The 13144-nt window shown below is 59.8% G+C and overlaps 5 protein-coding genes across 5 annotated transcripts in view; 1 reads left to right on the top strand and 4 right to left on the bottom strand.

Moving 5' to 3' along the window:
- Positions 1–2505, bottom strand: part of VDBG_05461 (sensory/regulatory protein rpfC) — a gene marked incomplete at both ends in the record, with an annotated part of 3751 nt that extends 1246 nt beyond the window's left edge. Inside the window, 2 exons of the mRNA XM_003004302.1 lie at positions 10–2346; positions 2429–2505. Coding sequence (XP_003004348.1) covers positions 10–2346; positions 2429–2505 — 2414 coding nt within the window. The remainder of the gene's footprint in view (positions 1–9; positions 2347–2428) is intronic.
- A 665-nt stretch (positions 2506–3170) lies between these two features.
- Positions 3171–4192, bottom strand: VDBG_05460 (indc11; the record flags this gene model as incomplete). The annotated part of the gene is made up of 2 exons (XM_003004301.1): positions 3171–3444; positions 3495–4192. 2 exons carry the CDS (start codon positions 4190–4192, stop codon positions 3171–3173), a joined length of 972 nt encoding a protein of 323 aa, XP_003004347.1.
- A 2991-nt stretch (positions 4193–7183) lies between these two features.
- On the top strand, positions 7184–9013 carry VDBG_05459 (lysine-specific permease; the record flags this gene model as incomplete). The annotated part of the gene is made up of 3 exons (XM_003004300.1): positions 7184–8214; positions 8276–8334; positions 8415–9013. 3 exons carry the CDS (start codon positions 7184–7186, stop codon positions 9011–9013), a joined length of 1689 nt encoding a protein of 562 aa, XP_003004346.1.
- Positions 9014–9306: 293 nt separating this feature from the next.
- Positions 9307–9723, bottom strand: VDBG_05458 (predicted protein; the record flags this gene model as incomplete). Its single annotated transcript, XM_003004299.1, has 1 exon — positions 9307–9723. The coding sequence occupies one exon, from the start codon at positions 9721–9723 to the stop codon at positions 9307–9309; it is 417 nt and encodes a 138-aa protein (XP_003004345.1).
- A 96-nt stretch (positions 9724–9819) lies between these two features.
- VDBG_05457 (PrnA protein) lies at positions 9820–12697 on the bottom strand (the record flags this gene model as incomplete). The annotated part of the gene is made up of 7 exons (XM_003004298.1): positions 9820–10441; positions 10491–10661; positions 10738–11345; positions 11434–11519; positions 11581–11968; positions 12188–12242; positions 12465–12697. 7 exons carry the CDS (start codon positions 12695–12697, stop codon positions 9820–9822), a joined length of 2163 nt encoding a protein of 720 aa, XP_003004344.1.
- Positions 12698–13144: the final 447 nt, after the last annotated feature.

Here is a 13144-nt window from a genome sequence, read left to right as displayed (position 1 = left end):
CACCCCTACGAGCTCTTGACGTTGACGGCACCCCCAAGTCCTCTAGCCAGCTGCTGCACGATGCTCAGTCCTAACCCCATGCCGGCGGCGTGGGTGTTTTCCTGTGAGAAAGGCGTGAAGAGCTGATACTTGAGGTAATCGGAACTGATGCCGAGGCCAGTGTCTTCGACGGAAAAGGCGATGTAATCGCGCAGTCTGCCGTGGCTGTCTGGCTTTCGCGTCTTCCGAAGGCTCACCTCAATGTGGCCAGCAGGTGTATATTTCATGGCGTTTCCGAAGACGTTCATGATGATACGTTTCCAGACCCCGACATCGGTACGCATCTTCCAGGCGGTCTTGTCTTGAATGTTCAGTGAGACGAGCACTGGGCGCGCTCGAGAGCTCTCCTCCGCCTTGGGACCATCGACAGAATGTTCGTCCCTCGAGTTAGCTGATGGACCAAAGGCATTCTCATATCCATGGCTAACGTGGACGGCCTCAACAACATCCTCGACCGTTTCCCCGAGGTCGGCGATTCGCAGCTCGGCCGCAGGGGTTTGGGGGTTCTTGCCGGCGTTGATGGCGATGGCGTGGTTAAGCAGGTGGTTGAAGGTGTCCAGCAGCGTGTTGCCGCAGGAATCGAGCATGTCCAGGGCCGGCTTGAGCGAAAGGTCCGAGATGCCTTCACGGAGCAGTTCGCTGCTGGCCAAGACGCCGTGTAAGGGACTCCGCAGTTCATGACTGATGGATGAGACAAAATTGGACTTGGCGCGGCTCGCAGCCAGGGCCTCCCAGCGTGACACCTCCGCCATGACGGAGTTGCCAAAGGCAGACACGAGACTGATGTCGGCAACCTCTATGGCGCGCGTCGGATCTGCAACCCAGCCGAGTGCGGCGGTGTACCAGCACTCGCGCTGAAAGTGCCACAGCGGGAGGAAGATGATGTACTTTGCCGCAGGAAGAGCGCTGAAGAGCCTGGACACATCGTCTGTGAGGCCAATGCTGTCTGCGCTCGCCCTGCGGCCGGATGGGCACGGCTTGCCAGGTCCATAGTGCTCGTCAATGGGTCCGAACTCGTCTGCCGAGAAGACATGGCCACGTGGATGTCTCCTGATGAGCCTCTGGAGGGTCGCCTCTGGAATGCCAGGTGGAGGCGGCTGCAGCGATTTGTCTTCTCGCTGATCAACGGTCGCCTGAGCCACGACAGCGCAATATGGCCCTTCCGCCTCACTTTGAGGCCCGTGGTCGTTGCTGTTGCGATCGCAACCCAAAGGGTCTGAGGTGTCTACGTACACGCTAGGGGCGGCATCCAGAAACATGAAGCCGTCCATGTTCATAGCCTGTCGCATCATGGACGCAGCGCGAAAAAACGTGGAACGCAAGTTCGCGGAGCCGCTGAAGCCGACGTCGCGCGATCCAAGCACGTCACTGACCGAGGAGGGCAGATGTTGACCTGGAGGGTTTCTGTCCTTCGCATTGTGGAACTTTTGGTCGAGCAGGGTCTCGCCTGCGCCGTCCGGCGGTGGAGCCGTCAACGGTATACCCGACGAGGGCACCGAGGACAGGAATGATGCGTCGGGGGTCGCGAACGAGGACGCCGGTGATGCTGAAGACAAATTCATTGCGGAGAACGTGTCCGTCTGATCGGTCTCCACCGAGTCGAAGGAAGGGTGTTTTGACTGTGGCGAGAGCTTAGGGGGGTGCGGTGCCGGGTCAGGTTTGCAGCCGACAAAGGCACTCAGGCTGCCGATGAGCTGCTCGGCGCGGTGGCGCATCTGTTCCGTCTTTTTCAACTCGAGATACGACATGATGGCCGAGGCGATCTCGTTCATGATGGCAATGGTGGGCTCGTCGTTGAAGTGGCGAGGCTTGTTGTCGACGACGCAGTAGCTGCCGAGCAGGTAGCCCAGGGGCGACACGAGGGGCACCTCGAGATAGGACACCATGTATGGGTAACCACAGACATAGGGTCTCTCGACGAAATGGGGATCAACTCGAAAATCGTTGACGATGAACCGCGTCCTGTTGGCAATGATGTTGGGGCCCGTCTGCGCCCACTCGCCCGTCTCGTCCATAAAGGCGAGCATGGCCGTCGGACAGACGCCCCAGCGGGTCTCCAGCTTGGAGACGCCGAGAAATATGTGGTCATTTTCGGCAGATTGATTCTTGATGATAGAGTGCGACCTCGTCATTTCAGCGGCGAGGAAGTGGTTTTCGCGGTCGATGAGGGAGAGGAAGGATCTGTCACAGTCGAGCCGGGATGTGCCCGACTGGACAAGGGCGTTGAGAGCAGGGTCTGCATTGATGAACGGGGTTTCTGGGGGACCGGTCGGTACGCCTGCCGGATAGGAAGCCGCCGAGAGATACCTGGAAGAGGAGAGGAGTGTTAGCACAAATGGAAAAAAAAAATGGCAGCGGTGCGAGCAGCAACTCGGGGATTCAGACTTACGCTGCGATTTCCCGCTGGCGTGCCCGCTCTGCGTTCTCGACGGGAAGGGAGGTGTCGTCGTCGAGCGCCATGGTCATGGCGGACCTTGGGGGGGGGCTATCGCGACACTGGACACTGGACACTGGATCGTGCCAGCGCGAGCGATGGTGGCCGCGGTTGTCTTTTCTTGGTGGTTTGGGGTGGTGTCTGTAACATTTGGCAGCCAACAACTTCCCTCGGATGATCACTACCAAGGCAGGACGCTGTGCCACTGTGCCGCTGTGCCGCTGTCTGCAGGCGACTGGAACGTGGCGCGGGGAACCCGGGCACGTGGGCCTGAACCAGACCCTGGGCCTCAACAGAGCCTGGGCCTGGGCCCTCCTAGCGGTTGTCTGCGCTGGCTGCTGGGCTTAGGCGCCCTGGAGGACGAGCGGGTCGCTGTGAAGTGGCTGATGACGAATGAGTTCCAAGGTCGGCCCCCGCACCCTGAGGAAATGAAGATTTAAGGGGATCTCAAGGGTACCTGCCTTGCTGCTGACTAATGATTAGCACAACGATCACGAATCCAGGAGATGCAATATCATTTGTCTGTCTGGAATTCCTTCCTTTATCATGGACTGGCTTCCATAAATCCATCTCTGAGCAAAGAACCGCACGAACGCAGATACAACTGCATCGTCTCTTATCTTACGATCATTCCCAAACTGACAGAAACGATGCTGGAATCACGATCATCCTACCTGCCGACCATACCCTTCCCTCCCTAGGCATTCTGGTCGACACGAATCAAGCAAGAGCCCATGCCAGTCACGTTGGTCCACTGCGCGTGCGGCTCTCTGATGTTGTCGAGGTCCCAGATCTTCTTGATTGGCACCTCGAACTTGCCCTCGGCCAGCAGTGCAGACGGCCTGCAGATCCGGCATGTACGTGTCGCGGTGCGTCGATGTAGTAGAACTCCGCGCTGCGCTTCGTCCACAGACACTCGTTCTTGGCCAGAGCTGAGCGTCCTCGCAGCTGCGACTCGCTGCGCTGCCGGCCTGGCACGCGTGAGTTGCAACGATCGACGAGCGCTGGGCTCGTCGCGCACGAGAAATCTCCCCACGACTTCGTCATAGCTCTCGAAGCCGAGCGCGTCGTACACCGACGTGTGCAACCGCCGCGCCGCCCGCCATCTCGCCCATCCACGCCTTGTTCGTGTACACGAATGGCGTGGACACCCCAGGGCCCCGCCAGCGCCTCGTGGTTTGCGTAAGCGACGCCGTCCCCGTAAGACTTCGGCCCCCCTCCGAGCAGGCAGAGCGTCATGGTGGCATAACCCACGGCGCCGCTGAGGCCGTGGATGAAGATGCGCTTGCCCTGGCCCACGATCGTCGTCGCCCGATGCACGAGGCCGTACGCCGTGTTCCAGTCGAGCACAGCGGCGAGCGCCGAGCGCGTGTCGACGCCGGGGGGCACGGCGACGAGATATTTTTCCTCGACGTTGATCTTGTCGGCCTCCGAGTCGTACACTGTCACAGCGCCTACGAGGTCGCCTGGCCGGAACCTGTTCGACTTTCGACCGTTGACGGCGACGCGGCCAACGAAGCAGTATCCTGGGTACAGGGGCGCCGTCTTCTGCTGCGGGTACACGCCCAGACGCATGTTGATGTCGGCACCGGAGAAGCCCGAGTAGATGACATCGACCTGCACCTCGTTCTTCCCGGGCGCGTCGATCGTCTCAGTGACGATCTTGACATTGGAGGCATCTCCAAACCCCGAGATGAGTGCCCTGCGAATGGTAGTCATGTTTCGTCTTGTGTGACTGTGTGTGTCGTTATGGATGAACGATGTTATTCGACTGTGCGAGCCGTATTGGTGGTTGTCTGATAACGTTTCTTCAGTGAGGCAAATCGTTGCGATGATTGGGAATTGTCTGAAAAGCTATCGCATTGAGCAGAGGGAGACTGAACAGACACCTTGGCATTGACTTATATACTTCTTCCTCCTCTATTCAAAAGCATGGCAAGCTCTCACACCATATGCAGCCACAAATCGGCAGGATCGCAATACGCGAGGTTCGGACGCTGCGTTGCGCCGTTGCGAATTCATTTCGAGCACAGCACCGTCTACCACGACGTGTAACCACGAATAGGCAGCTTCGCGACTCGCGGTTCGGAACCTGCGATACGGTGAGCTGTTATCGCCAACTCTGCAGATCAGTCGTGGGCTCTGCCACATTCGAAACCCGGCTTTGCACGTCCACTCCTCTGGTGCCTCGGGGTCTACGGAGCGCCGTACTCGGTTATCTGCTCATCATGTTCGCGCCCAATCTCGTGCCTGGGAACCCCGCGAGAAACGCGCGAGACAGAGGCGAGAAGTGTCGATCGCTGGCGCTTCGTCAGCTTTGACGAGGCACTGCCTCATCTTGACCACCCCGGCTGGTGTCTCAAGTGCAGTGTACGCGGAATCAAACAGCCACGGCTTGCTGCTGACGCGCGGGTGTATGTATAGACGTCGAGTCTGTGTTTGGATGGGTAGCCAGGATTACCTTCAATTTGGCCTCGTTCTTGGTCATCGCACGGCGGTTTTGCCTGTTCAGGCGACAGATGCTTTGGGCTGGATTTTGCAGCAAGTTCTGCTGTCGTGTTGCAATAGGCTGAGATCTCTGACGTATCGGCATGATGTGTAGGGCATGGGACAGCCGCCGATACAGGACACCTTCAGAGTCAACCCGTCAACACAAGTGCGGCGCGAAGCAGCATGCGCGCGGTTGTGATTACGAGTATGCTCGCGACCCTTGGTCCCTGACAACAGCAGCAGCACACTAGAGAATGTCAGTCAGGTCGAGCGACCAAGCTTCACTGCGTAACACCCTGGGTTGCAAAATTGAATCCATCAGAAATGCACCATGGGGGTGAGGAGGGCCCGAGGGATCAACGCGAATTCAACTCCAGCGCAGAGAAACGAGCGGGGAGAATTCCGAAGTCACGATACCAAGCCCGGAAAGCGGAAAAGGTCGGGGACGCTGAGACAGGCCAGGAACCGTGTCATCTGTCGATACCGGCTACGCACAAACGGCATGTTCTGACGATGCCACTTTTGTCGCGGGTGCGCATGCAGCACGCAGCACGCAGCCCAGAGAGCGATCCGATCCTCCACCCACCGGACCGGTTCAGACCACGGACGGCAGACGGGGGGTGGAAATTCAGAAGGCCCTGGGTGAGCGGGACACTATCTAGCCGGTCAAATCTCATCTCCATGGCCCGTTGCCCGCCCGTCTGCGGTCTGTGGGAGCTAACAGGCTAGTTGGCTATCTGAGGTGGTCTCAGCTTGACCGACGGCGCTCTGCGTCAGCTGGTAGGTAAAACGTGCCCGGTCGGGAGATGGCGGGGGCTGAACAGATAAGTCATAGTGGGCGCACCCCAGGTTTGTCCTGTCCTTCGTGGTTTTGGTCGCTGAGGAACATGCTGGCGGGCGGGCGCGTGGCCATACGGGACATGACTCGGTACTCACAGTGGCCGCCGCCAGGTCAGCCCGCCCAGCTAGAACAGGGAGGGCGATTGATAGGAGGGATTGGAACCGGGGTCTCCGAAGAGGTGGCCTGGCTCCCAGGAAGATATGCATGCCAGACCTGTCATCGACCGGCATCTAGGGGTGCGGGCCATCCGCACATGGCGGTCGGTCAATCAGCGTCGAACGATGGATCTTGCCCTTGAGTTACATTGATGCGCTACGCTGGCCTGGGGACACGAGTCGTCGCTGAAGCGAGGGTTCCTCACATTACCACCAAGTTCGTCACAGTCTCCATTCAAGGGCCCCCTAGCTCTCCATCCAATGCGCTTGGCTGGTCAACTGGAGCCCCCGAGAAGCCAGAAGGGGACTCGCCAGGCCCATCTCCCCGCGCGGGGTTCGGCAGGTTTGTCAAGCTTTCGCTCGCCATTGATGGGGAACCTTGTCGTGTTTCTGGTCACGTTTGGAAGAGCTCTGGAAGACTGAGTGCCAGCTCCAGCGGCCCGTCGTCTTGAAGGTGGCGTTGAGGTTATCGAGTTGTGATCGACCTCTCGGAAGATTGACAGGCTGGCACACCAGGGAAGAGATGGCACAGATTACAGGTAGAGTGACCTCATATGATCTACACGGCAGTCCAGCAGCAGGCCACTGATATGAGCGTGATTAATCGGCTGCAGTCACATACCCAGGGGGACGATAGATAGCAAGCACGTTACCCCAAAGAACCGCGGACACACAGACACATTGGGTCAGTCTTATCTCTCGTCTGACGAAACCACCATACCAAAAGAAGGGCCCAGCGGCCGTGCCGCGACTCAAGACAGGGCGAGATCCCAGTCCTCCCCCCTATGCCCGTATGTCCCACCAAACTGCACCGGCCCGGCCTCGATACACACCGGACCGGCACTTAGGCTCGCGCTTGTGTGGTTCTCGACCCTTGCCGATGCCAATCCGCTAGCCACTCTGTGTCTGGCGTGGCAGTCTACCCCAGTTTTGAGCCTCTCTATTGTAACCCCAAGTCTCTCACAATAGGGCCCCAAGCTTGTATCAACTACCATCTCCGGTCCCCACCACTGGCATCATGGCAGGGAGTACTAATAACTCGAGATCGCCACGTTTTCTGAGGGCTCTCTCCCCTCTCCCCTATCCTCTCCCAGCTACCATTGATCCACGTCTCATCGCCGAGGCATAGCTGAGTCGACCACCCCATCCAGACTTATACTCGCCAAACCCTGTCCCTTTATTGTCATCGCTCAGCCCTCGGACTCCCACGTCAACGAGCGAATCATGAAGACTGAAGACGGCATCAACGCCGTGGAGAGCCGTGTTGACGGCTCTCAGGCGGACGTCGACCTCAAGCATGACGGCTCCGACGGCATGACAGCCAAGTACGGCGAGACACATCGCGGCCTCAAACCCCGGCACGTCCACCTCATGGCCATCGGTGGCTCCATCGGCGTCGGTCTTTGGGTCGGCATTGGCAGCGTCCTCAGCAAGGCCGGCCCCCTTTCACTGATCCTCGGCTACGCCTTCTGGGGTTGCTTCTTCATCTGGCCTCTCTACCTCTGCGTCGCCGAAATGTGCGCCTACCTGCCTGTCCGCGGGTCCATCTTCACTCTCGCCGCCCGTTTCGTTGACCCAGCCGTTGGCTTCGCCATGGGATGGACGTATTTTTTCGCCAGTACCATGCTCGTGTGCGTAGAGTACAGCGCCGTCGCCACCGTCATGCAGTACTGGGACCGCGACACGAATCCGGCCGCCTGGATCGCCATGGCCATGGTCGTCTGCTTCCTCCTCAACGTCGTCGCTGTGCGCTGGTTCGGCGAGTCCGAGTTCATCATGGCCTCGACCAAGGTCCTGCTGCTGCTCGGTCTCGTCCTCATCACGCTCATCACCATGTCTGGCGGCAACCCCCAGGGTGACGCCTACGGCTTCCGCAACTGGGGCGCCGGTGCCATGCACTCGTACTACGCCGAGGGCGGTACCGGCCGTCTGCTCGGCTGGTGGTCCGTCGTCATCTACGCCGGTTTCACCATTGCCGGCCCCGACATGATCGCCCTCGCGGCCGGAGAGATCCAGAACCCGCGCCGCACCATTCCCCGCGTCGCCCAGCTCATCTTTTACCGCATCGTTGGTTTCTACGTCGTCGGTGTCCTGGCTGTTGGTATCATCTGCTCCTCGCGCGACCCTCGCCTGGTCGGTGCCATCAAGAACGGCGAGCCCGGCGCTGCCGCCAGTCCTTGGGTCATTGGTATCGAGAACCTCGGCATCGGCTTCCTGCCACACCTGATCAACGCCCTGATCATGCTTTCCGGATGGTGAGTGAAGCCGGCACAAGAAACGGCCAGCCTCAAGTCGGCGGTGCTAACCAGCGTTCAGGTCTTGCGGTAACGCCTACCTCTACTCTTCCTCCCGCACCCTCTACGGTCTCGCTCGCTGTACGTTTTCCTCCGTTCCTGACCCTCTCGGTTTCCTCTCCGGAACGCCACAAAACTGACAAAGTTTTCCTCTTTCACAGCCGGCCAAGCCCCCGCCATCCTCCTCAAGTGCACCAAAGCAGGCGTGCCCATCTACTGCGTCCTCGTCGTCTCGGCCATCACGTGCATCACCTTCCTCGTGTCGTCCAACTCGGCCGTCGAGGTCTTCTTCTGGTTCGTCGACCTCACGACGACGGCCCTCATCGCCACGTACACCTTCATGCTCATCACGTACCTCGGCTTCTACCGCGCCCGCAAGGCCCAGGGCCTCGCGGACCAGTACCTCCCCTACGTCGCGCCCCTGACGCCCTACGCGCCCGTCGTGTCGCTCATCTGCGGCTGCACGGCGCTCGTCTTTGTCGGCTTCGACGTCTTCTCGCCCTTTAGCATCCGCGGCTTCATCACGTCCTACTTTGCCCTGCTGTGGGCGGCCGTCATGTTCGGCGTCGGCCGCTTCCTCGTGTGGAAGCGCGGCGGCAAGATGGGCTTCATCGCGGCCAAGGACGCCGACCTCATCAGCGGCAAGGACGAGATTGACGAGGAGTGCCGCCACTGGGAGGAGGGCGGTATCGAGGAGGTCGAGAAGGCCAGGCTGGCCAAGATGAGCGTTGGCAGGCGGACTTGGGAGAAGATGTGGTAGAGCGTTTTTGGGTTTATTTTGATTTTGGGAGAGCGTGGGTCCGTAGAGGTTAGACCAACATGATCTGGCTTGTAGAGTGTGAACAATGACGAATCAGTAGTACAGCCCGTTTATGCTGGAGACTGAAGAACAAAAAAAGGACATGGTTGCACATTGAATTCTTGGTGGTAGTACAAAAGCGTGACAGTCACCATGGCATTGTCGCGGTTAGTCTCCCAGGTATCAAATATGATGTACAATAAATCTTGACTCCAGATATCGAGGATCATCGTCAGCTGCACCATAAATAGACCTCATAATCTCATCCCAGAAACGCCACCGAACACAAACAACACATGGCATGACCCAGACATGAGAACCCAATCATTAGGCACCCCAGCCGTTCGACCTCGACCCTGCCGGCCCCATGTTCTCCAAATCCAGACCGTACCCGTACCCGAGCACGGCCGACAGCCCCTCCAGCATCGGCACCGACCCAAGTGCTCGTCCATGCCGAACATGGGCCCCGCCCCAGGAGGCATCATCATGGGCCCCGGGGCCTTGACATCATCCCCCCAGTCCGTGCCATCGCCCCCCATCGGCGACACATCCATGGGCGCGGCGCCGGGATCGAATCCCGATGGCCCAGCCGCCGCCGCACCGGGCTCCATGCGCCCCGACGCTGCCGCAGCGGCGTCCGTCTGCCAGAGCATCTCCCACCTCTTGAACATTTCATAGTCCGTCTCGCGCCAGCCAGCGCCGCCGCCGCGCGGGAATCGCCCGTCAGCTTCGTCTCCTCGGCACCGAGGCGCGGCGATTGGCGTGGCTCAAGGCTCAATGAGCTGGCCGTCGAAGCGCGGCCGACGCGCCCCACGTCGACATGTCCTTGAGCATGGACATGCCGTCGCCAAGCGCGGCGCGCAGCGCTCGGTGCGGTTGGCGCCGCGGTGCTCGAGGCATTGTGTCAGCAGCACGAGCAGGCCGACGCGCAGCGCACTAAACTCGGTGTACGAGGCGCGCGCGAGGCCGATGGTGCCGCGCAGCAGGCGGCACGTGTCGACTATGTCGAGTGCGGCGTCGACGCAGTCGGCCACGAGCGCGGCGCGGCGCTGCGCATTGCGCGACGGCCCGCTGTTGCGGTGCGCTGCCGATCCGGAGCCTGCTGTGCCGGGGGCGTCTGTCGCTGTGGAGGAGCCGGGGCTTGCGTTGACGGCGAGAGGCCCGCGCGGCGTGATGAAGAGGCGGCCGGCGTACATGCGCACGTGGCAGTACTCAAGGCGCAGGTGGATGGCGGCGCGCGATACGGGGGCCGTCGGGTCGCGGTCGGCGTCTTTGCAGAAGGGCCCCGAGGGTAGAGAGCGCCACCAGGTTTGCAGTTCATCCTTAATGTCGACGAGGCGGGCGAGGGCTGTGAAGATGGCTTGCTTGTCATAAGTTTTAAAGGTAGAACTGCGAGCCGTCAGTCTCGTTCATTGCCGCTGAGGGACAAGTCACATACATCTCATGGGCTATCCTCGCGAGCTCACGGTTGAGGTGCAGCGTCGCGAGGAGGTAAATGGTGTTCTGGGGGCCAGGGCCCGGCCAAATTTCAGGGCGGTCGACGGGAAGTTCTGCATCGATATCGCTCATGGCGATGGAGATGGGCCGGCCATGGAAGGTGCCGATGCGCCTAGAAGTACTCTGTTAGCCGTACTGCATTCCCAGGTCATGGTCGTAAAAGTACATATGGAGGTTGGGCACATTACTTTTCAATGGTGCAGGCCGTCCACCAAACCCTGTTCCGCGTCTCGCGAACGACCTGGTCGAGGCCGTTGTTCGGGTGTTTCCTGTGCATGCCGTTTTGGATTGCCAGCTTGACTGCTAGATTGAAGTAGGTATACGAAAGACCTGAAGGGTCTAGGGGCAGGGTATAGAGACCGATGAGCAAGATTGCCTGGACGCTCTCAAGCGACGCAATGGTGATGACATCAGGTACAAGGCGACAGGCCTGCTGGTACATCTTGACGCCGACCGAGTCTTCCGAAAAGGGGCTCGGGTCGTCAGTCTTGTCGTGGGGCGAATCGAGGTAGGCGTATTGGGTGCCAATGGCGAAGACGGTGAACATGATACAGACAGTGGGCACGTCGCGGCGGGTGAGTGACGTGGGGTTCTCGTATACGGCGTCGAGGCGTTTGGCGAGCCATGTCCGGTCGACGTAGAAGTAGTTCGTCTCGGCGTAGGTGAAAAACGCGCGCACGAGAAAATCGACAATGTAGCGCGGCGGCAGCGCCGACAGGAGGACGGCTGTGTCGGACGACGACTGGAGCTCTTCTGCTCGGTAAAACTCCTTGATCTTGGGAGCATCGGGGGCGTCCTGATTCGAGTCTGTCAGATTCAACGAGAGACATATGATAGGAGGCCAAGCACAGGGTGGTGGTAGGAGAAAAGGCCACTCGACATACCGTGCGATAGGGTCCGCACTTCTCGATCCAATTCTTGATCCGCATGGAAAAATTCCAATGTGAGAATTCGCCAGAGTAGTCTACTCCTGTTAGCATGCTTCATCTCCTTTTCGTCCCCAGCACCACGAAACGGGGAGTGGCACGTACGCGTGACATTGTTCTCCAATGGTTGAACCGTGATGTCATCGTCGACCTTGATATACTCGGAAGCGTTGGAATCCGTCTCGACGTCCCCCTCCCTGCTGGCATGTGCACCGCGACCACCACCACCACCGTCCTCACGCCTCTCGCGCGAACTGAGGCGTCTCCTCTCAAGCGTCTTCCCTGTCGTGCCCAGTGCTGGCGCCGGGCCATGGCCTGGTCCGCCACGTTCCTGGTCGAGCGAGTCGGCGAGCCCCTGCAGCGTCTGCGCGTCGAGGCTGATGTTGCCGACAAAGTGGACAAGCAGCCGCTCCATGTTGGAGGCGCGCTGGCGCAGCTCTGCATCACCCTGCTCTGGGGATGATGCGTGGCGGGACGCCGCCGCGCTGGGGGTCTGTCAGCTTGGTGTCTTTGCGGGCCGACATGGTCGGTGGAAGATGATGAGTATCAAGGGCGGTAGGGTAATAATGTAAGAGAGTCGAGAAGGGTAAGCTCAGGCACAGGGCATGAGCCGAGCATCAAGAGATAGGGTCAAAAGTAAGACGACAGGAAAAAAGTACGCACCGTCCAGGGCTTCCCCTTCTCGCCGAAAAGGCCGGCTTCGAAAACTCACACTGCCGCTGAAAGTGCGTGCACCGCCGACACGGCACACCGCCTTCACACTTTTCCTTCATGCGGCGACACCCATCGCATCTATGAGACGGAGACTCTGTCAGCAGCGGTTCGCAGTTTCACGCGGACGGTACCCTATCAGAAACCCAAACACCCCATCCCTGCGAGGCCCCCTCCGGAGGGGAACCGGGGGAATTTGAGGCTCCACCGGCATGGACACACCAAAGGAGGGGGGGATGAGATAGAAAAACGGAGAGAGGAGAAAAGGCGAAACGCACGCTCTCGCCGACCGCTGCCGGTTGCCATCCGCTACCCTGCGCGGCCTTGTCTTGGTCTTCTTCGGCCGGAGCCCTTCGTCATCTTGCGCCGGTGTCGGGGCGGCCGGGAGCGGTTGTTGTTGTGGCGGTGGCAGCGGTGAATGTGGGTGCCGTTGCGGCTGCTGCTGCTGCATGGCATGCGCCGACTGCGCAGCCTCCGTCGATTGCGCCGGGGGCTGCTTGGGTGAAAACATGGCAGCCCGGATATGTGTTTGTGTGTGTGTCCCCCGTGTCTCTGTGCCTATGCCTCTGTGGATTGTGATGGAGCAGAGGGGGGGCTGATGGCGCGCTCACAACCGACAACGCCGGGCCGGTCGCAGCAGGAACAGAAGCTGGTGCGGGGGACAGAGAGAGGGAGAGAGAGAGAGAGAAGATAGGCAAGGGGCCAGGAGATTTGTTCTCGAAGCAGGTTGAGCACCCGATCGACAACGCATGAGGGCGACGAACCCCCCTCTTCTTTTTTCCCAGCCTCTGATCTAGCGCTGGTTCGGCTGGTCCACCTTGGGTCACTGACGAGACGATACACCGCACTCGGGGGAGGGCGCGCAGCTTCGGAACGCGGGGAAACCCTGCTAAACAAGTAGTTCCCAGCTAACTGTTATCGCCGTCTTGAGGTGAGGATCCCTCTGATGGAACCCAGG

This window comes from Verticillium alfalfae, genomic scaffold (assembly GCF_000150825.1).
Source record: "Verticillium alfalfae VaMs.102 supercont1.6 genomic scaffold, whole genome shotgun sequence".
Classification (NCBI taxonomy): domain Eukaryota; kingdom Fungi; phylum Ascomycota; class Sordariomycetes; order Glomerellales; family Plectosphaerellaceae; genus Verticillium; species Verticillium alfalfae.
Note: the sequence above shows the minus strand (reverse complement) of the source record. Positions and strands in the feature narration are given on the sequence as shown.